Source organism: Sinocyclocheilus grahami, unplaced genomic scaffold (assembly GCF_001515645.1).
Source record: "Sinocyclocheilus grahami isolate Dianchi unplaced genomic scaffold, SAMN03320097.WGS_v1.1 scaffold970.1, whole genome shotgun sequence".
Classification (NCBI taxonomy): Eukaryota; Metazoa; Chordata; class Actinopteri; order Cypriniformes; family Cyprinidae; genus Sinocyclocheilus; species Sinocyclocheilus grahami.
In genome coordinates this window covers 283,865-309,025 of record NW_015506149.1, presented here as the reverse complement: position 1 = coordinate 309,025, position 25,161 = coordinate 283,865, and the positions used below count along the sequence as shown (strand labels likewise).

The 25,161-nt window shown below is 35.7% G+C and overlaps 3 protein-coding genes across 3 annotated transcripts in view; 1 reads left to right on the top strand and 2 right to left on the bottom strand.

Annotated features, from left to right (window-relative positions):
- The window catches only part of miox (myo-inositol oxygenase), a 9,267-nt gene extending 5,928 nt beyond the window's left edge, over positions 1-3,339 (top strand). Inside the window, exons 8-10 of the mRNA XM_016250069.1 lie at positions 2,772-2,821; positions 2,898-3,010; positions 3,128-3,339. Coding sequence (XP_016105555.1) covers positions 2,772-2,821; positions 2,898-3,010; positions 3,128-3,236 — 272 coding nt within the window. The 3' untranslated portion in view covers positions 3,237-3,339. The remainder of the gene's footprint in view (positions 1-2,771; positions 2,822-2,897; positions 3,011-3,127) is intronic.
- Positions 3,340-4,119: 780 nt separating this feature from the next.
- Positions 4,120-17,674, bottom strand: LOC107564898 (lipase maturation factor 2-like). The gene is made up of 14 exons (XM_016250068.1): positions 17,484-17,674; positions 13,892-14,145; positions 13,058-13,086; positions 12,601-12,791; positions 9,743-9,921; positions 9,510-9,648; positions 9,003-9,137; positions 8,817-8,922; positions 8,636-8,732; positions 7,714-7,896; positions 6,593-6,761; positions 6,360-6,471; positions 5,963-6,071; positions 4,120-4,867 (listed from the first exon to the last, which is right to left on the bottom strand). The coding sequence occupies exons 1-14, from the start codon at positions 17,575-17,577 to the stop codon at positions 4,496-4,498; spliced, it is 2,169 nt and encodes a 722-aa protein (XP_016105554.1). The 5' UTR covers positions 17,578-17,674; the 3' UTR covers positions 4,120-4,495.
- A 1,604-nt stretch (positions 17,675-19,278) lies between these two features.
- Positions 19,279-25,161, bottom strand: part of LOC107564912 (C2 domain-containing protein 5-like) — a 33,836-nt gene continuing 27,953 nt past the window's right edge. The window contains exons 15-19 of the mRNA XM_016250082.1: positions 25,029-25,072; positions 24,573-24,674; positions 21,523-21,716; positions 20,327-20,473; positions 19,279-20,238 (exon numbers count right to left, since the gene is read on the bottom strand). Of these exons, the coding sequence (XP_016105568.1) occupies positions 20,113-20,238; positions 20,327-20,473; positions 21,523-21,716; positions 24,573-24,674; positions 25,029-25,072 (613 nt within the window). The 3' untranslated portion in view covers positions 19,279-20,112. The remainder of the gene's footprint in view (positions 20,239-20,326; positions 20,474-21,522; positions 21,717-24,572; positions 24,675-25,028; positions 25,073-25,161) is intronic.

The window sequence follows — 25,161 nt, the reverse complement described above, 5'->3', positions numbered from 1 at the left end:
TTTCATCTAATATTCATATTTTATTTTTAACTTTATTTTAATTATCTAAAATGTAAACATATGTTGTATAGCATTCTACCTAATGGTTTTGGTTTTTTTCATTGCAGCACAGAATTTGGGATTTATGAACCAAAATGTGGACTTGATAACATCCTGATGTCTTGGGGACATGATGGTGAGTGATTTGAGGGATCTTTGCACACAAGACCATTATGTCTCACTGTGAAACATCAAAAGTTTGAGGTCAGGTGAAAGAGATAGTAGTTTTATTCAGCAAGGATGCATTAAATTGTGTCAAAAGTGACAGTAAATATTAAAGGGATAGTTCACCCAAAAATGAAAATTTTATGTTTATCTGCTTACCCCCAGGGCATCCAAGATGTAGGTGACTTTGTTTCTTCAGTAGAACACAAACGAAGATTTTTAACTCAAACCGTTGCAGTCTGTCAGTCATATAAATGGCAGTCAATGGGCTCCACGGCTTCGAGAGTCAAAAAAACATACACAAACAAAACCAAATTAAACCCTGCTGCTCGTGATGATACGTTGAGGTCTTAAGACACAAAACGATCGGTCTGTGCAAGAAACTGAACCGTATTTATATCATTTTTTACCTCTGATCCACCGCAATTTCCGAACTGTCCTGAGCGCGTTCACAACATCCGGCGTGTAACGCGTGTACATGCTCTGGCATAGTAGACATATATATATATATATATATAAGTAGATGCCTCATTAGTGACTGTTTCTATGGGCCGTGATACGTTCCATAATGGCGGACGCGCCAACGTATCTGGAGCGGTCGAATAGGTATCTATACATATCTATGATAGTAGAGACATGTGCTGAAGCGATCTGTCGTGCGTATACGTCACTCAATATTTACACAGTGCAGAGAGATTCCAGACGTGTTCACTGGCACTGCGATGATCTAATTTTTTTCATCTAATATTCATATTTTATTTTTAACTTTATTTTAATTATCTAAAATGTAAACATATGTTGTATAGCATTCTACCTAATGGTTTTGGTTTTTTTCATTGCAGCACAGAATTTGGGATTTATGAACCAAAATGTGGACTTGATAACATCCTGATGTCTTGGGGACATGATGGTGAGTGATTTGAGGGATCTTTGCACACAAGACCATTATGTCTCACTGTGAAACATCAAAAGTTTGAGGTCAGGTGAAAGAGATAGTAGTTTTATTCAGCAAGGATGCATTAAATTGTGTCAAAAGTGACAGTAAATATTAAAGGGATAGTTCACCCAAAAATGAAAATTTTATGTTTATCTGCTTACCCCCAGGGCATCCAAGATGTAGGTGACTTTGTTTCTTCAGTAGAACACAAACGAAGATTTTTAACTCAAACCGTTGCAGTCTGTCAGTCATATAAATGGCAGTCAATGGGCTCCACGGCTTCGAGAGTCAAAAAAACATACACAAACAAAACCAAATTAAACCCTGCTGCTCGTGATGATACGTTGAGGTCTTAAGACACAAAACGATCGGTCTGTGCAAGAAACTGAACCGTATTTATATCATTTTTTACCTCTGATCCACCGCAATTTCCGAACTGTCCTGAGCGCGTTCACAACATCCGGCGTGTAACGCGTGTACATGCTCTGGCATAGTAGACATATATATATATATATATATAAGTAGATGCCTCATTAGTGACTGTTTCTATGGGCCGTGATACGTTCCATAATGGCGGACGCGCCAACGTATCTGGAGCGGTCGAATAGGTATCTATACATATCTATGATAGTAGAGACATGTGCTGAAGCGATCTGTCGTGCGTATACGTCACTCAATATTTACACAGTGCAGAGAGATTGCAGACGTGTTCACTGGCACTGCGATGATCTAAAGATATTTAGAAGTACAGGTCATCACAATGGAAGATGATTTTGATGTATCATCAGACAATGTGGAATTTTCTGCCCAACCGTATTTATTTGACGTTACACGCCGGATGTTGTGAACGCGCTCAGGACAGTTCGGACATTGCGGTGGATCAGAGGTAAAAAATTATATAAATACTGTTCAGTTTCTTGCACAGACCGATCGTTTTGTGTCTTAAGACCTCAATGTATCATCACGAGCAGCAGGGTTTAATTTGGTTTTGTCTGTGTATGTTTTTATTTTACTCTCAAAGCCGTGGAGCCCATTGACTGCCATTATATGACTGACAGACTGCAACGGTTTGAGTTAAAAAAATCTTCGTTTGTGTTCTACTGAAGAAACAAAGTCTCCTACATCTTGGATGCCCTGGGGGTAAGCAGATAAACATCACATTTTCATTTTTGGGTGAACTATCCCTTTAATTTCAAATAAATGCTGTTATTTTGAGCTTTCTATTCATCAAAGAATCCTGAAAAATGTATTATGGTTTCCACAAAAATATTAAGCAGCACAACGGTTTTCAAAATGGATAATAATAAGAAATGTTTCTTGAGCAGCAAATCAGCATATAATAATGATTTCTGAAGAATCATGTGACACTGAAGACTGGAGTAATGATGCTGAAAATTCAGCTTTGATCACAGGAATAAATTACATATTAAAATATATTAGAACAGAAAACAGTTATTTTAAATGTTAATAATATTTCACAATACTTACTGTATTTTTGTTCAAATAAATGCAGCCTTGGTAAAAAATAAAAGACTACTTTCGAAAATATTTCTGATTGACCTCAAACTTTTGAACAGTAGTGAATTTGCTGCTTAAGTGACAAATGAAAATTCTTCTTGCTCTATTCTAGAGTATCTATACCGAGTAATGAAGTTCAACAAATGCACCATCCCTGAGGAGGTAAACAAATTTCACAAACAATATGCTTCCATTTATGCTTTTAAAAGCCACTTTCCAACATTTTTTCTTCTGCCAGGGTCTCTACATGATCCGCTTCCACTCCTTCTACCCCTGGCACTCTAACGGAGACTACATGCACTTATGCAACGACAAAGACCTGCAGATGCTGCCCTGGGTCAAAGAGTTTAAGTACGTCATGAGTTTCTCAATGAGAGCTCGTTTGTGTGTCCAACCGTTGAATCTGCTGTGTGACCCACATATTGAAGGTCTGACCTGAAGTGCGTCTGTTTGTCTTTCCTCTGACAGCAAGTTTGATTTGTACACCAAGAGCACTGAACTACCGGACGTGGGGAGTCTGAGGCCGTATTATCAGTCTCTCATTGATAAGTACTGCCCCGGGATACTGCGCTGGTGAATGTGTACTAGAATTCAACGAATCTGTCCTATTTCAAACATGAATGACACTTCAAATCATGTATAGTTATAGTTTTTGCTCTGTGGGCAATAAAAATGGGTGGGAAAAAAACAAATCAGCCAATTAGAAACCACCTGACATCTTGGCACTTTGGAATTTTCTTCAGAAAATAAAATAAAATAAGAAGAAAATAAAATCATAAAAGTGAACAAGGTATGAATAAAATAAGTTTTTAATTTCTTGATATACAGTAAACTGTGGGATCAATTCAAATACCTCTACTTTCCTACAAAGTAAAACAAAAAGAAATATTAATTATTATTAATATCGTATATATTCAGTTAATACTATATTCGATTAAATCTAAAAGATAAAATGAATTTTACTTTAAATTGTTTCATAAAATGACAATTTCTTTGGAAGTAATGGTACTTGTGCCAGTGTGTATTTTTCTAGGTTTATTAAAAATATTACAAAACATTAAAGCTGAGTGTTTTTTGGTGCATCTTCACTTATATTAACACAATAAACATGCAATACTACAGTACATCACAGTGGTCAAATATGTTTTTACAATACAATACACAAATATCACAGACCATAACCAGTTACAGTCCAATAAACCATGTCATATAACACCACCTTATGACATGGAAAACTATTTAAAATATCATATTTTCTGGTACCTAGATTTCTCTGATACTCTTGGTATACTGTAAGAAACTGCACATACTGGGCTTCGTTCATAAAACAATGTGCTGTTTTTGGTATTTTGTTGCATTCGATTCAAAGTGGAATTTATGGAAGAATGGTTTTAAAAACATAAATTTCACTTCTAATTAATGAGGTCCAGTATGTGCATTTAGATGTACAGTTTTTTTAGGTCTCATGGTGGAAGACATCCTGTTTTTTTTTTTTTTTTTATAGTACGTAGCAGTTAGTGCACACTGGGAAAAACAATAACCTACCTTGTTTTGCATTTACCTGTCAAAGCAGTCGAAGACCATACAACAAAATCCCTTGTTTTGCAGTGTGGCCCTTCAATCGTGTTTAGTTGAGCTAAACTGGCAGGTAAATCCAGGACACTACTGGGAAACATGAATGCGTTGTGTCACTACACTGCCTACATCTCTCAAACCTGCCTGTGAAAACAGAGAAAAGTCAATGTTTTGACACAACGAGGGTGGAAGTGCTGGTGTTTTGGGGTAGATGTTATTACCCTGAGCTGGAATTAAAGTCCTCAGACGATCAAAAAAACCTCACTTCCTTTTCCTGAGGCTGTCCACTTCCTCTTCAATTTCTCCTTTCTGTTCTTCTTCAGCTGTTGCATCTTCTTCCTGCTCTTTTCCATCTTCCTCTGCATCCTCTTCCTCATGTTTCTTCTCGTCCTCCTGCGCCACACTGGAGCGAGTCTCTCCTGGGGCCTGTTTATCTGTGTGTTTGTTCTGGAGCGATTCGTGCTGGTGCTGATGTGCACGTGATCGCAGAGAGTTGAGGAGACACACGGTCGCAGCCGAGCTGAAGAGAGTCCACAGCAGAAGCGGAGCTGGCATCTCACGGGCATGTTCACCTACATGATGCAATAACCGAGGCAGCCAAGCATTCGAGCTGCGCCTCAGAGGAGCCTTATCCTGATCGACAAAAAGAAAGAGATCTAGATGACATTTCAAACAAAAAGAAGATGGTTAAATCTTTGTTAATCAACACATGACTCTTTGTGAGTGAGAAGGAGAGAGCAGAGCCAAAACATAAATACAGTATTTGAGGGTCAACTCTCTTGACTTCAGCTGATAGGAACATCAAAAACATCATAGCAATAGATAGTAACGACATTTAAAAAAAAAAAACTTTGAAATGCTCTTCAAATAATGAAATAAATAAATATAGATCATCTAGTTTTAATTTCCTGATATAAAATATATCCAATTCATAGCAATTCACATCATCAACAACGAAAAACATAGTTTTTAATATCCAATACTTTATCTTGCGTATTTATGTATTCATATAAGGCTGCAAGATTAATTGAAAAAGAAACTAAAACTAAAATCACAATGTAATGATTTATAAATACTAATTTTTTACAGTGAATTATTACATTAGAAATATTCATTTTTTTAGTAATGTTTATATGATGATTATTATTAAAAATAATTCATAGCCATAGTGACATAAGCACAACATTTTGGCCAAATTGTGCAAAAAAGGAGCAAAAATTTATATTTTTAAATCACAATTTTGGTTGTTTTTTCCCAAAATTGTGTAGCCCTATTTTCATATATAGACTAAAGATAAAATTAATTTTACTTTAAATTGTGAGGTACTAGACAATAACGCTAAGATAGTTAAATCTTTGTAAATATCAACACTTATACCAGTGCATGTTTACTAAAAAATATTACAAAGCATTAAATCGGCATGATTTTTGTGCAAACACAATATTTTAATGACAGTTTCATTGTGATTTGCCCTCATTATATCACCTCTCTATAAATAATACAAACACAGTGTCTCTTGATGTCACCTATTAAATATGTCTGTTTTTATCTATGCTTTATGCAAGTTCAATGAAAATGATTCAAAAACCCTGTTTGTTGAATCAAACTATCCTGCAGATAACAGACGGTGAACTTTAGGTCTGTTTGTTTTCCTGTGAGCTTATCGACATTCAACATGTGTCCCAATTTAATTACACTTTCACTTTTGACAGCAGACTTGTTTCTTACCTTCAAACCATGTTGAACCAGCATCTGTTCAAGGTAAGAGTCACCAAGGTGCACCATGGGATAGAACTCTTCCACGTACACCCGTCTCCACCATCGCTGGGGATATGACCTAAACACACACAAACACATCCAATATGACTAAGTCATAAAGTCAGAAAATGCAACCAATGAGGCTAAACATTAATCTTAACTTTAAAAAATATTACTTGAATTAAAATAAATGTTAATTGAATAAATATATATGTATTAAAAAACATTTATCTTCTTTGAGAGAAGTTGAAATGCTAAAATAATTAAAAGTAAATACATTAAAACTAATAAATAAAAATAAACATTAACTAAAAAACAAAAAAACTAAACTAAACTAAACAAAAAAATAAAATAGGTGTGCACTCACCCGTCCTCTTTGGGCTCGCTGAACCAGTATTTGTAGCGGTGAGCTCGGAGGTACGCAGGAGGCTGTTTGCTGAACGGATACTGAGACTCATCTGTCTGAATGAGTCTGATCACTGCTCAACACACACATGGAATATTTTCACAGTATAGTATAAAACACTGCATCTTGTTCAGACCGATGCACTGGATGCATTTAAACCTCATGCATGCAGAAGCGAACACACGTCGTCTCACCGTCTTGTTTGCCCTGCAGGAGTCTGTGTAGGAGGCTGCTGAACCAGGGGCTCTGTGTGTGCGGCCCAAGAGCAGCAAACCACATCTGCCAGTCCAGCCTGGGCTGGTGTGGAGCCACCACAGGGGGCGCTGTGCTCATGTTCCCTGGCTTATACATGAACTCGATCTCCTGCAAAAATAAAAAAAAACACCAAAGACTTACCGACCACAATCATATTTGTGACCCTGGACCACAAAACCAGTCATAAGGGTACATTTTTCGAAATTGAGATTTATACATCACATGAAAGCTGAATAAATAAGCTTTCCGTTGATGTATGGTTTGCTAGGATAGGAAAATATTTGGCCAAGATACAACTATTTGAAAATCTGGAATCTGACGGTGCAAACAAATCAAAATATTGAGACAATTGCCTTTAAAGTTGTCCAAACGAAGTCCTTAGAAATGCATATTACTAATCAAAAAAGAAGGAAAGGAAATTTACAAAATCTTCATGGAACATGATCTTTACTTAATATCCTAATGATTTTTAGCATATAAGAAAAATCGATACTTTTGACCCATACAATGTATTGTTGGCTATTGCTACAAACATACCCGTGTTACTTATGACTGGTTTTGTGCTCCGGGGTCACATATATTTAGATTTACATCAGAAATGTTTACATGGTCTAATTTCAGTCAATCCGTATTAATCCAATCCGATTTTAGATTCGAAAGTTCTTCAATCCTACTGAGCCATCAGTTCAATTACTAACAGATTATTTGTGTGCATGTAAATGTAGCTAGTTTTAATTTAACCAACTGAATGATTAACTTCACCATGACATGTTGAAGCTGGTGCATGTAGATACATTCTTTTGAAAAATTCTGAATAGTTCATATTTTTTGCAACTTTGGGGCTCCTTGCTGCAGAGAATCTACATACGTCACCTTTAAGATCCTGATAAGATGAGATTTCATTGATTTAATGTTTGAACCTACAACTCTTAAGCTGCTAGCCAGTATTTCAGACCTTTTTTGGATATGATTTCATATTCTTCATGAAGTCTCTCCTTCACATACAATTAAATAATGTAATTCAGACAATACGCTCTTCTTCAAATACTTGTAAACTGACCGTCCATGTGTTGCGATCCATACTGCCCTCAATGACCACTTCTGGACGGCCTCCGACACCGGTCATCCTCCGGAACAATCCATATGAGTTGGCCAGCTGGTAACGGTCAGTCAGCTCAAACACTGTCCGGACGCCAGGCCAGAGCTTACTGTGTGCATCATACTCAATGTAGGTGTAGGGAACCTGCACACACACTTCATTATTAGAGTCATGATTTTTAAATAACTTAAAGGGACAGCGCATTCAAAAAAATAAGAATTCTGTGCACTACACTACGACTACTTCATTGTGTACACTACAAGCACACAATGTAGTTATCCTGTATATTGAACATGTGGAAGCATGAATGAAATTTTGATAAATAAAAATGCAGAGGGCAAGATTTTTGGTAATAAATGTAATTAAATTCCTCATAAAAGCTACTGTATGGTTTGAGAAGACTTGAAATATGGAGACTTGATAGATGTACGGACTACTTTTATGGTCCATTTTTGACTTTTGTCACCATCCACTTTTCTGAAAAACTACAAATTATTAATTCTGCTATTTAACTCATCAGACAGGTTTGGAACTGCATGCAGGTGACAAAAAGCAGACCTTTTTGGGGGGTGAAATATGCCTGTAACTAAAATAAACATTAAGCAAAATATAATAAATGTACACTTATTTTATTAATTTTCATTTAGTTTGATGAAATACTAAAAGTAATAAATAGAGCAATTCCAAGAGGGTCCTTGCACCATTGGTGCTCGGGCCCTAAAATTAAAAAAATAATAATAATAATAATAAAACAACTAAAAACATAAAATGACTCAAACTTTCATTAAAACAGAAAACATTATAAAGCTAATTCAAAATATGAATAAATGCTGTACAAGTATATTAATGATACTAAAACAGCACAGACAGGAAGTTTACTGACCAGACTGATAGCAAACATGGAGACTGTAGCCGCAGCCATAACTGCCCACTGGATTGTGCTCCAGAGACGCCATAACACTCCTCTCACACACGCACACCTGCAACAGAAACATCTGTTCTACCAGGATGCCATCTAATGGACATACTGAGCCAATAAATCATACATAACCCACATCACTCACTTAAACATGGAGGAAATGATCTCCCATGTGAGAGACAGCACGCCAATCCAGATACTGGGCACTGTGACCGTCTTCAGAAAGCCGTTGAACTCAAAATACGTAAATGCTGAGGAACAGGAACACAAAGAAGAGATAAATCATTCTGAACAAGAACTGAACTCAATCAGATATTGTCAGGAACTTCACCTGTTTTGGAGGAGACGCTTTTGTTTTCCCAGTCCACCTGCAGGTCAAAGTATTTGACTGTCCAGTAGCCAAGCAGAGCGTATGTGCCGATCTCTAACATCACAGCCAGTCCAGACAACAGAGTCTGCAATGATGCTGGAAAATAACAATAAAATAAGAAGTCGTGGCTTTTTTTCACATCTTGACCTAACAGGGCACAACATACATTTCCATCGTCATGTAGTATTTGAAATTATAGTACTGTATTGTTTCTTGAGCAGCAAATCGGTATATTAAAATGATTTCTGAAGGACACTGAAGACTGGAGAAATGATTCTGAAAATTCAGCTTTGCATCACAGGAATAAATTTCATTTTAAAATATATTCAAATAGAAAACAGTTATTTTCAAATGTAATAATATTTCACAATATTACTGCTTTTACCGTATTTTTGAACAAATTAATGCAGCCTTGGTGAGCATAAGAGACTTTTTTTAAAACATAGTGTAACGTAAGTGTGTCCATACTGCTCTCGGTCTTTGGCGTGGGTCTTCGGAGCCAGAAGTTCACATGTTGGTCATCCAGCAGCGACAGGCACAGGGTGATGGTGAGAATATTAAAGAAGTTATAATTCCCAGACAGGATGATCAACACTTGAAGCAGGACCTGTAAACCACCAAGACAACACACTGATGCACAAACTCATGAGAGCTCCTGAATTTCTGATCAACCACACACACACACACACACACTCGCTCACCTGCATGTAGAAGGCGGCGAGTCTGTGTCTTCGTATGGGGCTGAAGAACATGAAGGGAACGGCGATCTCGATAACAAACGTTCCCACCACACTGAGCTTCTGGAGCCACACCGGCAGCTGATGAGCAAACCAGGCCAGCGGGGTCGGTATACACTGGGTCTCATAGTGATAGGTCAAAGCTGACGAGACAATAACAGAATATAGGTGAGCAGACATGAATAATTTGACGTGTATTTTTTATTTTCAGACACAATAAAATCAATACATAGGCATAGTGGCAACACTTTCAAAACTTCCATCGGATTTAGTACTTAAACTAAAATATTTCTTAGCTCAAACAACAAGGTCATGGGTTCGAATAACAGGGGAAGACGGTTGCTTTTGATAAAAGCGTCTACCAAATGTATAAATGTAAATGTAAAATAAGTCAATATACACATTCTCCTGAAATTAAATAAATACAAACAAAATTAAAAGAGTAAATAAATAGGTAAATAAAGTTCACTTTAAATTCCAGAGTAGAGACATCAGTTACCCAAACATTTAGGATTACAAATAAGTCTTAGAATTAAAATACTATTTAATTTATGAAAATTAAAGTGGAAAGGAAACTATAAAATAAATGTAATTAATCTTCAAAAAAAATTATATATTAAAAAAATCAAACTAGAGACATCCTTTCAAATAACTATAAACATTAATAATAATAATAATAATAAAATACTTTTATAAAAGATTATGAAAGTCTTGACTAAACTACGTATTTAATTTAGCAAGTTTTGGGGGGTGAATATATATTTTTTAATCTACTGTTATGCAAAAAATGTTTTAATTCTTGGTAGTTCAATAAAACAATGACTTAAACCATAGATTTTGCTTCCAATTAATTTGTCACACAAGAAATCAACTCCAGAGCACTGCATTTTGGGACACTGTATGTTACACTGTGCTCACATACTGTAAAAACAGTAGTTTTAAATACATGCTGAACCAGGAGCAAATCCAGAACACGTGGAAACAGATATATTCTCCAAATCCCAGCTGATTCCTCACCGGTCAGGCCCCACCAGGTGGGACAGCGGCTGGTCAGTTTGACGACACCCGACACAAACATCAGCCGAAACAACAGCCAGCGCGCCAGCCAGAAAGTCACGCTGTCATGGAGACGCACCTTTGAAGACCAGGGCATTTTCATGGGAGCGATGAGAATGGCCAAGAAGCCCATCTCCAGCAAGAGGTTATCCCTGAGATCAAGATGTTTGACACATTCTAACTCTGGCTTCTGATGTGCTGAAGTCATTTCACATTAACACAGACGTGAGACTACCGTAAATAATACTCAGAGTATCTCTCATGATCAAGATTGTTTTGTTGCTATGGTTGGAAAGCAGTTAAACAAAGCCATAGACAGTTACATAACAGACATAATTTGGGGAATAAGAACACTTGTGAATCAATAAAACATCTGGTGGTGCACTAGCAACACACTGACAGAAAATCTAATACTTACCACTGAAAGTATAAGAAGACTTGGCCAACCTACAGAAACAAGAAGCATTACATTTCAGTACCTTTCGCATTAACTTCTAAAATCAAATGTTTTCCCTTGATAAGTAGTATTCGTGATACCTCTGGTCAGCAAATATGTTTTTTTAGGTAATGGTCAACAGCAGGTTGAATATATAGCAAATATAATATAATACAACAGAGTTTAAAGAAAGCAAATGAGACCAAATTACTTTTTTTTTTGCACATTTTTATATATATAATTTAGCATTATATTACTAAATTAGATGCTATATTATATATTATCTTATAAATGATACAAAACAGTTTAAAGAAAAATATCTATTGTAATGTAAAAAAAATAAATAGATAACAAACGTTCCCACCACACTGAGCTTCTGGAGCCACACCGGCAGCTGATGAGCAAACCAGGCCAGCGGGGTCGGTATACACTGGGTCTCATAGTGATAGGTCAAAGCTGACGAGACAATAACAGAATATAGGTGAGCAGACATGAATAATTTGACGTGTATTTTTTATTTTCAGACACAATAAAATCAATACATAGGCATAGTGGCAACACTTTCAAAACTTCCATCGGATTTAGTACTTAAACTAAAATATTTCTTAGCTCAAACAACAAGGTCATGGGTTCGAATAACAGGGGAAGACGGTTGCTTTTGATAAAAGCGTCTACCAAATGTATAAATGTAAATGTAAAATAAGTCAATATACACATTCTCCTGAAATTAAATAAATACAAACAAAATTAAAAGAGTAAATAAATAGGTAAATAAAGTTCACTTTAAATTCCAGAGTAGAGACATCAGTTACCCAAACATTTAGGATTACAAATAAGTCTTAGAATTAAAATACTATTTAATTTATGAAAATTAAAGTGGAAAGGAAACTATAAAATAAATGTAATTAATCTTCAAAAAAAATTATATATTAAAAAAATCAAACTAGAGACATCCTTTCAAATAACTATAAACATTAATAATAATAATAATAATAAAATACTTTTATAAAAGATTATGAAAGTCTTGACTAAACTACGTATTTAATTTAGCAAGTTTTGGGGGGTGAATATATATTTTTTAATCTACTGTTATGCAAAAAATGTTTTAATTCTTGGTAGTTCAATAAAACAATGACTTAAACCATAGATTTTGCTTCCAATTAATTTGTCACACAAGAAATCAACTCCAGAGCACTGCATTTTGGGACACTGTATGTTACACTGTGCTCACATACTGTAAAAACAGTAGTTTTAAATACATGCTGAACCAGGAGCAAATCCAGAACACGTGGAAACAGATATATTCTCCAAATCCCAGCTGATTCCTCACCGGTCAGGCCCCACCAGGTGGGACAGCGGCTGGTCAGTTTGACGACACCCGACACAAACATCAGCCGAAACAACAGCCAGCGCGCCAGCCAGAAAGTCACGCTGTCATGGAGACGCACCTTTGAAGACCAGGGCATTTTCATGGGAGCGATGAGAATGGCCAAGAAGCCCATCTCCAGCAAGAGGTTATCCCTGAGATCAAGATGTTTGACACATTCTAACTCTGGCTTCTGATGTGCTGAAGTCATTTCACATTAACACAGACGTGAGACTACCGTAAATAATACTCAGAGTATCTCTCATGATCAAGATTGTTTTGTTGCTATGGTTGGAAAGCAGTTAAACAAAGCCATAGACAGTTACATAACAGACATAATTTGGGGAATAAGAACACTTGTGAATCAATAAAACATCTGGTGGTGCACTAGCAACAGAAAATCAGAAAATCTAATACTTACCACTGAAAGTATAAGAAGACTTGGCCAACCTACAGAAACAAGAAGCATTACACCTTTCGCATTTTTACATTAACTTCTAATATCACATTTTTTTACCCTTGATAAGTAGTATTCGTGATAAGTATCGATCAACAAGTATGGGTTATTTGAGGTAATGGTCGATAGCAGGTTGGATATATTGCAAATATAATATGATACAATACAGTTTAAAAATAGACAAAATTATATTTTTATTTTATTTATTTATATATATATATATATATATCTAATTATATATATATATATATATATATATATATATATATATATAATTACATTTGACATACAATGCCGTTTAAAATAGCAAATGAGACTAAATAATTTTAAATAAATCTAAAAATCAATCAAAAAAATTATATATGTAAATGCATAAAATTATGTATTAAATATATTTAAAAAATGTATGCAATTCAAAACTATGTACATACATATGATGTGTGTATGTATACATATACATATATACATTTCTGTTGGCAAAATATCAAATAATGTCACAATATCAAGTGTAAAAAAAATAATAATAAGGCCAGCAATAAGGCCTAATTAACTGGCCAGTGTTTGGTCATTATTTTGATTATCAGCATCAGCCAATAACCTGGTACAAGGAGTTTCCAGATACTAATTTATGTTTAATCTTACTTTTTTTTTTATGCCAGAAGTTTTTTGGAGAATTTAGTTTTTTTGCTGTCAGCCATAGGCCACCTGTTCTCTTTACATGACACAAGCCAGTGAAAACAGCATCTGCATACTGGTCTACCACTAGTGGTGTCAGTACTGTGTGAACTGCTTCTGTACCTGGTAGAGGGACAGATAGAGTATCCAGAGCACCAGGAAGACTCTGCAGTCTCTGAGCACCGGCAGAGCCAGAGTCATTAAACTGAGCAGAGCTCCGGTCAGACTCAGCAGCTCCATGCACTGCTGCGTGTCCAAACCCAGACGAGGACCGAACCACAGCAGCGTGGGAGAATCCTTCAGCTGCTCCACAACACTCTTCCCAGACACCCGCAGCTGCCACCGCGCCGGCAGCACACCCTCGTTCCCATACAGACCTAAAGACAGACAGAGATCACATGGTCAATGCCACAAAATAAGTTTTGAATTGTGACCTAAAAATGGTGCAGAATCTGTAGGGCTGCCCCCTAATAGTCGACTAATCGTTAGTCGACCAAAACAGGCTTGGTCGACCAAAATTTTATTAGTCACTTTAGTCGCAGCAAAGAAAAAACAAAAATCCGCAGGTGAAGTCATGCAATCCATGACTAACAGATCGTTAATGGCTAGTCATTGGTAATACAGTACATCGACGGGCAGGACATCCAAATGCTCGACTGTCATTCATCGACCTCTCAAATATGGCTTATCATCTGAAATATGTAAGTATTAGCAACTTTACATGGCCGCTCAATCTAATGTTAACCTAGAGAAATGTCTGCTATTCAAGTGTCTGTGTGGAAGCTGAACAGCAGCTCGCTCACTGCAGGACAGATGGAGGCGCCGGGGCACTCACTTGCTCTTAAAATAATCCCTCATTTTTGCAGGGGTTGTTCTAGACCATACTGGGGGGCCAGACAGGGGCCACTTGCGCTTTTAGGGGGCACAATTTTAAATTTCATCTTAACCTACTTAAAGTATCATTCATTCAGTCATTTTTCACCATGTCATGTATCACTGCAATCTCTAGAAGTAATCTATAACAATTTCAACTAAAATGAATGTTTCATTTATTTGACAAATAATTCTGTATTGTAGTGTCAGGGGGCATCATGCCCTTATTATTTTTTAGGGGGCACGGGTGAAGGGGAGGGGCTATAGTGCTGGTCATGTGACACACAGCAGCCACAATACCACTGTATAACTGATATAGGCTTATGTCCCTACTGAAGAAAACAACAATAAAACCATCACAGAACATTTTAATGGTTTCCACTACAAATACCATTACAAACTTTACAAACCATCAACGTTTAACCATTAAAAAATTGTTTTCTGTAGTGTGTTATTCATTCAGTCATTTTTCACCATGTCATGTATCACTGCAATCTCTAGAAGTAATCTATAACAATTTCAACTAAAATGAATGTTTCATTTATTTGACAAATAATTCTGTATTGTAGTGTCAGGGGGCATCATGCCCTTATTATTTTTTAGGGGGCACGGGTGAAGGGGAGGGGCTATCGTGCTGGTCATGTGACACAGCAGCCACAATACCACTGTATAACTGATATAGGCTTATGTCCCTACTGAAGAAAACAACAATAAAACCATCACAGAACATTTTAATGGTTTCCACTACAAATACCATTACAAACTTTACAAACCATCAACGTTTAACCATTAAAAAATTGTTTTCTGTAGTGTGTTTTGGGACATATTCCATTAGGATTTATTGGTTTTAACAAGCCACCAATAGAAGGCAAACAATTACCAGTAGAGACCAACAGGGTTCATTACAGTTTCCAGTAACACCAATACAAGTCCCATTACCATTACAAATTTTGTAATGCATCTATTGTTTTTTTCAGCAGGGATTAATATATATTTTTTTTTATTCAAAATACCCCCCAAATATATCATGAAATATCTTGATGCTCAAGTAAGTAAATGCATTTTACACCTTTATAGATTGTTAGTTGATTCTAGTGTCAGGGGGCATCATGCCCTTATTATTTTTTAGGGGGCACGGGTGAAGGGGAGGGGCTATCGTGCTGGTCATGTGACACAGCAGCCACAATACCACTGTATAACTGATATAGGCTTATGTCCCTACTGAAGAAAACAACAATAAAACCATCACAGAACATTTTAATGGTTTCCACTACAAATACCATTACAAACTTTACAAACCATCAACGTTTAACCATTAAAAAATTGTTTTCTGTAGTGTGTTTTGGGACATATTCCATTAGGATTTATTGGTTTTAACAAGCCACCAATAGAAGGCAAACAATTACCAGTAGAGACCAACAGGGTTCATTACAGTTTCCAGTAACACCAATACAAGTCCCATTACCATTACAAATTTTGTAATGCATCTATTGTTTTTTTCAGCAGGGATTAATATATATATTTTTTTATTCAAAATACCCCCCAAATATATCATGAAATATCTTGATGCTCAAGTAAGTAAATGCATTTTACACCTTTATAGATTGTTAGTTGATTAAATTATAATTCACGACAAACTGCGCATTTCAACCAAAATTGTTTGGTGTGATATGATGCAGCCTCCTTACCGTTTTTCTGACACATTCATAATTATTTCTTCTGCCGGTGCGCTGTGGCAAGCTTCATGCGTGTGCTTGAGCATTTATTAGGCTATGTATGCCATTAAAGGCTCATTATAATGATTTAAATGGTTTATTAATAAACATGCGATTAGTCGACTGATGCTTCAAATGAACGACTCGACCAGAAAAATCCTTAGTCGAGGGCAGCCCTAAGAATCTGAAACGAGATTTATTTTATGTCATAGTGTAACTTTAAGTTTTATATTTTTCAGAATCCGTAAACTTTATTTCCAGGTTTCAGGTCCCATATTGTTTATGTGGTCTCAGACTTTTGGATGCCACATGGTTCTGAATGATTACCATATTCATACACTATGAAATGTATATGAAATTACATGAGAAAACATGACATATGCTATACATGCAATATTGGTCATATATGCTAATGTACAGTAAAATATGCTAATGTACACCACAGTAATGTACAGTGGTGGCCAAAATGATTACCTTGTGCAAACAAAAATCTCACTGGATTATTACAATTAATGACAAAATGAATGTTTGGAAATGTAAACCGATATTTCCTACTGACACACTACAGCAAAAGATAGAAATAACTGAGTTAAAACCATTTTTAGCTGCTGAAAATACTAGTGTTCTAATCATTTTGGCCACCACTGTACATTATGAAATTGACAAGAAAATACATGTGAAAATATGACATATGCCATACATGCAACATGTCAATACTATAATAAATGTGTGCATATATGAATTCCGATATATGAGATGCATTTCCTCTTGAGAGAATGTAGACTTCCCAGATTTTAATATAGCATCTTTGATTTTACAGTCTGCATGCTTCTGAACAGGCGTCAACATGTTCTATCTAATCTGAGATGTTTTGCACAGACAGTTCTGCAAGACATATTAAATACGGGTCCTTTAAAATACTTTAATCGCTACTGTATCCCAACACCGCGAAAGTAACGTAAGTTACTGGAATAAACATCCTGTAGACTTGAACAAACCATTAACTTACCTCACAGATGAGCATGTCCATTTAAAATGTATGTCTAAAAGATTTTTACAGCATGTGTCACTGATGAACTTGTGCTGTTAGTTCAATACAGGCAAGTTAAACAAATCTTCAAACTCACCTGGAATCTGCACGTAAAGAGACGCGAAGGCAAACATATAAATAGCAGACAGGCACCACAAAAACATGTGCCTCGGCAGCCTTGCATCTCCCATGTTTGGTTCAGTAAACTCCTAAAGGAAACAGATGGAGCAGGATTCTCCTCAAGATGGAGATCAGCGAGGTTTGAACGCAAAGGACTGACTGACTCTGAGCGACACGTCTGACGTGCAGGAAAGCGCGCTGCTTACCAACGAATCCTGCTATGGCGAAGACTTGGCTCATGAATATTAATTATGTCACGCTCGGGGACGTGACGTTGGAGGACTGGCGAATTGATGAGCCCTAAACGTTTGACTTTTCATGAATATGTACTACGTCAATAGACGCTCGTCCGTGAGAGCAGCCGATTGGCTGAAAGGCAGACGTTGGAAAGTAGGCATTACAGAGCGGAACCCTTGTTAAAGGGATAGTTCATCCAAAAATGAAAAGTTGATGTTTATCTGCTTACCCCCAGGGCACCCAAGATGTAGGTGACTTTGTTTCTTTAATATTATTATAATATTCTGTAATATTTTTTAATTGTTTTTAGCTTTATTTTTTTGTTTTCATTTAAATGTTCCGATGTGTGAGGTGTGTACGCGCTCTGGCGTAGTTTACGTTAATGGGTGTGTTGATATCCAACCGAAGAGCAATCATCCATAACTTCAGGCGAGCAGGCTCAGAAGTTGGGAATACGTGGAAAGTCACCACTCCTGAATGTGTTTGAGCGAGAGAATGTAATCTTTTAGTTTTAAGTCGATTTGAACAGTCCGGATAAGCGCAAGTAAGTACCATTTTGATTAGCCGTCGTACCTACAATGACGTATACACGCGAGAGATCACTTCCGGCGCTTGCGTAAACTACGCCAGAGCGCTACACACCTCACGCACCGGATGCCGTGCGCATGCTCAAGGAAGTTGGACATAGTGCTGTATTAAAGGTAAAAAATTATATAAATACTGTTCAGTTTCTGGCACAGACCGATCGTTTCATGTCTCAGGACATCAATGTGTCGTCACGAGCCGCAGGGTTTCATTTGGATTTGTCTGTGCACGTTTTTTTTTACTCTCATAGATTTTGTTACCATTGCCATGCATTATATGACTGATAGACTGCAACGGCTGGAGTTCAAAATCATCATATGTGTTCTACTGAAGAAACAAAGTCACCTACATCTTGGGTGCCCTGGGGGTAAGCAGATAAACATCACATTTTCATTTTTGGATGAACTATCCCTTTAAGACTCGGCTCATGAATTATAAAGTAGGTTAGGCACTTACCTGGAGATCTCGGAAGGTTGACAAGCAAAAATCAACATGATCTCGAAGCCCTCCCCTCTTCATAGTAGGATTGGGAATTTCAGACACGCTCGCCTAATATTTACTTTTTTAAAATTATTATCATAATGGTTTCATTTGTTAGAAGTTTGGAGACTTTTCTGGAGATTTTTTTTAAATACTGCCAAATTAGGGCGCAGACCTGTTTTTATACAGTCTATGGCGCAGACGCATTTTTAATGTCTGGCGACTACTAGCGGCTCTTCTTGGCTTTGCTGCTGTATCCGACAACATTTATATATATATATATATATATATATATATATATATATATTTTTTTTTTTTCAAAGGGGCTTGCTCACGAAGCAAACATAACTGTTTCTTTTGGGCAAATTATTCCGCATTCATTGCAATTATATCTTAGATCAGAACAACGAGAAATTAAATCCATTATATGTTCATTTAAAAACTGAAGAATTTGACAAGGACTAAACACACCAGAGCAATAATAGTTTTATTCAATTATATCTTATTAATGTGCAATTTTGATTTGTCCTCAGGCAAACACATATACAAAATAATAGCATCAAAAGTCAGTCAACACATGAACAGAGCCGCGCACCTCATATATCCAGACCCATCATCTGTACATTCAAGTGCCAGTCCATGGTGAACACAACCCTGCCCTAAAATATCTCTTTCTCGTAATGATTAACTGGCATTGCACATGCAAGAGAACCGGACCAGCCTTGCAGAAGTCCGACCCAAACATTATGATTTGAAAAAAGCATACATCGTGGCACATGAAAGCAAACAAATGTTTCCAGCATTTGACATGATTTTAAAGAGATCAGTAGGACATGACAGGAAGTGTCTTATTTAAAATCCTGAACTGGATGTCCATGTGAGTGCATCAGTAGTTTATTCCTTTATTTAAATACAAAACATGGCCATTTAAAGAGTCGTTGACACATTTACACACTTTATGAACACAAAGACGAATTTTATAGACCTTTTGAAATTGGTAGCTGCCTCCGCCACATTGGGACAAAATGGAATGTGAACAACAATGGCCAACACATAGAAACATGACAGATGACCTTTCTGAAAGGCTTCTGACAGAGGGGATTTTAAAACATTATTCTGAAATAAAACAAAATATTGGCCATTTAATGAGTCAAAATATGACACTTTGGAGAACTAACCAATAAGGTCTAGATTTTCGCTTCTTTTTGGAGATTTGGTTGGTAGATTTAGCGTGACACTGCTTTAAATGGCATGGTTCATGTTAAGACTCGTTTACTTGAGTTTGTTGGTGTGTGTATGCGAGTTCACGTTCCTTCTGCGCCGTTGGAGGTGTGTGCGGTGGCCGACTGTGTCTGTACCGAAGTCGACTCGAGTTCAGATTCTCGGACGAACATGACAGCGTCCCCACTGACGTTGATTAGGCACTGCGCCTGTAAAGCACACAACATGAGCATAAATGCACAAACGTGATGGGTTGAGTGTGTATGAGTCTGTGTGTGTGACTGTGCATGTATTAACCTGGTTCTTGTTAGGGTTCTCCATGAACACACACTCCTTCATGCTGTAGGATACGACAGCATTTCCTCCAAGAGCAGCGACGTGGGCACGAACCATCGCAAATACTTCAGCAATAAACGTATGCAGAAACCCACTCACACCTCCCTCCTAAAACATAAGAAAAAAATCATGCAATGTGACAATAATAATACTACCAAGAATATAAATGAATTACTACTTACTATATACTTACAATAAAAGCAATAATATTTGGCACTATTAATATTTTTTATTATTCATAATAACAACAACAACACAATTTATCATAATAAATAATATTATTACTAATATTTTCATCGATGTAAATAATTGTAATTACTTTAAAAATGTTATTACAATAAAAGCAATATTTGGCATTATTAATATTTTTATTATTCATAATAACAACAACACAATTTATCATAATAAATAATATTATTACCAATATTTTCATCAATGTAAATAAATGTAATTCATTTAAAAAGGTTTAATATTATTACAATACTTCATATAAACAAGTCATTATATTATCCTATTAATAATAATTTATTTTAATTGCATAAAACTTTAAATCTTATTCAAATATTTTTTTATTTGTATGAATTAATATTATTACAATAAAAGCAATAATATTTGGCACTATTAATATTTTGTATTATTCATAATAACAACACAATTTACCATAATAAATAATATTGTTACCAATATTTTCATCAATGTAAATAATTGTAATTAATTAAAAAATTGTTTTATATTATTACAATACTTCATATAAACAAGTCATTATGTTATAATTAATAATTTATTTTAATAGTATAAAATGTTTTACTTGTATTAATTAAATGAACATTTTAATAACACAAATATTATTTAATATTAAATTAATAATAATAATTAGTAATTTTAGTATTAATAATTGTAAACAATTTTAATTAAATATTAATAAAGAAATATTTATTTAATAGCATTAATATAAAAATATTCAAAATTAAGAATATTTATTATTGTTATTGCTATTAATATTATATTGTTATATTATTTTCAATTGCATTCATATTATAAAAATACTTAACATTAATTTTATTCTTATTAATAATAATAATTCTAATAATAATAACAACAAGTAAATGTCTTAATGTACGTGACCTGAATGAGTCTAAAATCAGTGAGACTGCTACCTCTCTGAGTGAGGTGGTCTCTCTAATGAAGAACATGTTGATGATGCCAAGGTATTTGATGATCTTTGCTCCAGGAATGAAAGAGAGCGGGGTCATTTTGACCACTGCGACAGAACTGCCCGAGTAGGAACGGTTTGACCGAAGAGAACGAGAGCGACCTTCAGGCAACGGGCTGGCCTTCTCCATAGATGATGCTGTTGAGAGTAAGAGAGAGAGAGAGAGAGAGAAGAGAGAGGGGTAGAGAGAAAAGATAGAGGGGGGTGGAATATACCAGACATGGCCTTCAGAGGGCGCTGTACAAGACCAACGGATGTGACGAGACAGTGGGGGGGGGGTAGAGAAGAGAGAAAAGAAAGATACCAGACATGGCCTTCAGAGGGCGCTGTACAAGACCAACGGATGTGACGAGACAAACATAGTGTGACCGAGGAAAAAGGACGTGTGCATTTGTGTTGCAGATCAGCAGCATGTGATCAAAGCAAAGCAATGGCACTGCACCATGCAAATAAACAGCATGCAAATACAGAGACAGAGGAGGAGAGAAAGAATGAATGCACGCATGTTCAGTCGGCCTTGATAAATCAGAGGATGATGAGCTTTGAGCAGGGAGGACACTTTTTCCATAAAGAGTGTGAAAGAGCTTGAAATCTCAAAGCTGTAAAACATCATTCATGACGCTGCATCACAATTATTACACAGAGCACTAATGTGCATGCAGCTCCCAAACATTGCTCTAACTATCTGTCAGTAGACTCAATTAGGGCTGGGCGATATATACAGTTTTACTGTGATTATTTTGTTGACGCATACAATAAAGCAACATAGTGAATACTGCAATGATTTTATGAAAGCAATATCATGATTTGAACATTAGAATCAGTTCTGTTACATTAATTTACATGAAACATGAATTAGTTCAAGCCCTTTTCAAAGAACTGATTTAAAATTTAAAAAATTGATTTAAAAACATTTAGAAGTCTCCATTCGTCATTTTTCATGTTTCAGTAAAAACAATATGTACGCAAATACTGCTGTTTATTCCTAACCCTGTTATCAGGGTTTCCACACGTTCTGAGCAATGAGCGTCCATCATTTTTCAATAACTAAAACTAAAGTTGTTCAACTAAAGCCATTAATAGTATTTTATAAACATCACTCACAAAAAGTAAATTTTACTCCAAAAAAAACATTTCACAATGGAGCATAACATAATATAACAACATAATTTAGGACAAATGTAAAAATAACCATGACTACATAATGACTGTTTATATTAAATTATTTAACATTTTAATTATAAAAATGTTAATATTAAAAATATAATGATCATAATGTAGTCATTTGTATTACTACTAATAAAATGTTAATAATAATAGCATAACTGGACAAATTTAGAATTTTTCATGACTATATCATGACAATTTTTTTTATGAAATTATATAAATATTCATATTTAATAATGAAAACAATAATTTTTAGTAATGTTTTATTACTATTAATTCATTAAAAAATATTAGTATTATTTAATATTTTAATTATACAAATTTCTGTGACTTTTCCAGATCAGGAAATCACGCCTTTGGAGTTTCCAATTTCCAGGTTTTCCAGAGATGCAAGAATGCTGTTATAATGGTTTATAGAAATTAAAATTATTTAACAAGTTTCTTAATAATTTTTGTGCTCATTTAGTGAAAAACTGTGTGGAAAACATGACTTGACTGTTTTTTTTACTAAATGTGTCATTTTTCAGAGCATTTACATAAATATTTAGACATAAATTATGATAAAGAGATATTTTTTTAAGCTATAACGCCCAACCCTGGACTATACAATATGCACAGCCATACTTATGATGCCTCAATACATCATATGCGACTCTGCATGGGCCCATGACAGAGTTGGTCTGTGCTTTGTTCATACTCATTACATCAGCAAGCTCAAACATTGAAATCACTGAGGCACCACTGAAAGAATGACAGTCTTCATCTTGGCTCCTCACTAGGACTCAACCTCAACTTTCACACTCTGTCAATCAAGATTGATCGGATCGGCATATGGCAGCAAGACTCATCCACTTTTTGATGCAGGACATTTGAGTATGTGTGTATAAGGATGCGTGTAGAAGTATAGACTGTAGTCAGAGTAGATGTCATACTGCAATGTACCTTGGTCTTCATTTAACAGGCAAACATTTTAAAAACATAAAATTTAAAACATGGTTTATGAAAGTTTCCTGTGACCTAGGACTTACTTAACACATTGAACTTCAAACACCCAGAGCCCCATTTACTTCCATATTGTGATTATCAAAATAAGCTTATTTATATAAATTACATACATAAAAAAAATATATATTCATTTACATGCAGACATATGTGACCCTGGACCACAAAACCAGTCATAAGGGTCAATGTTTTGAAATTGAGATTTATACATCATCTCAAAGCTGAATATATAAGCTTTCCATTGATGTATGATTTGTTAGGATAGGACAATATTTGGCCGAGATACAACTATTTGAAAATCTGGAATCTGAGGGTGCAAAAAAATCTAAATACTGAGAAAATCACCTTTAAAGTTGTCCAAATGAAGTTCTTAGCAATGCATATTACTAATCAAAAATTAAGTTTTGATATATTTACAGTAGGAAATGTACAAAATATCTTTATGGAACATGATCTTTACTTAATGTCCTAATGATTTCTGGCATAAAATAAAAATCTATAATTTTGACCCATACAATGTATTTTTGGCGATTGCTACAAATATACCCCAGCGACTTAAGACTGGTTTTGTGGTCCAGGGTCACATATGTGAGTATAGCAAGGTATTATTTTAGTGGAACATCAATTTGGAATAATATGCACCGATGAAATGAGCATAAGACGCCCAAGCAAATGTTTATGAAAATTGTATTAAGGTAGTATGTTAAGTATATTGGGCCCATTTTGATTACAACTTGAAGTTAAAGATCCTGTTAAATATGCAGTTTACTCTGACTAGGGTCTATGTGATTGTGTGTGTAAGCGAGTTTGCGTGTGTGCTCCTACTTGTTTTAACCGATCCGCGTCTTATGGTGTGAGCTTTCAGTTTAAGCTGCTCTATCCAGGAGCTGCATCTGTCTGCAAAGGAACTGTAATCAACTGAGGGGGCTGGACACACATACACGCACACACACGAGCGCACACACACACACGCGCACACACACACACACACATATATAGACAGACATTCAGAAACGAACACAGATAGACACGAACACACACACATAGAAATATGTGCACATGCGGTCACAAATCCCGCGGACAAGTACATACACACAACGACACAACAGAGGGACAAAGAGAAGAGGAAATAACACAAAAAGAAAGAAAAAGGGGTAAAATGGATGATGCTGGGGTGTGTGCTGCAGCACTTCAAACTGTCACACACAAAAGGAGCAGAAATTAAAAGAAAAAAAACACCCTGCTGCCTCCAGAACTCTCAGTAACTGATCAGGTACTGACCTCTGGCCGACGGATGGCTGCCAACCTCTGATAGACCTGACACACACACACACACACACACACACACACACACACACACACACACACACACACACACACACACACACAAAGAAAAAAAACTCTGTGAAAGAGA

What these genes read in the sequence shown, in the direction of transcription:
- LOC107564898 (XM_016250068.1), bottom strand. Translation starts at nt 17,577, where the DNA reads ATGGGAGATGCAAGGCTGCCGAGGCACATGTTTTTGTGGTGCCTGTCT. An exon ending in AAGCGTCTCCTCCAAAACAG is followed by an intron (nt 8,923 to 9,002) that starts GTGAAGTTCCTG and finishes CCTGTTCCTCAG; the next exon opens with CATTTACGTATTTTGAGTTC. An exon ending in TGGTTCAACATGGTTTGAAG is followed by an intron (nt 4,868 to 5,962) that starts GTAAGAAACAAG and finishes TTTGTCGATCAG; the next exon opens with GATAAGGCTCCTCTGAGGCG.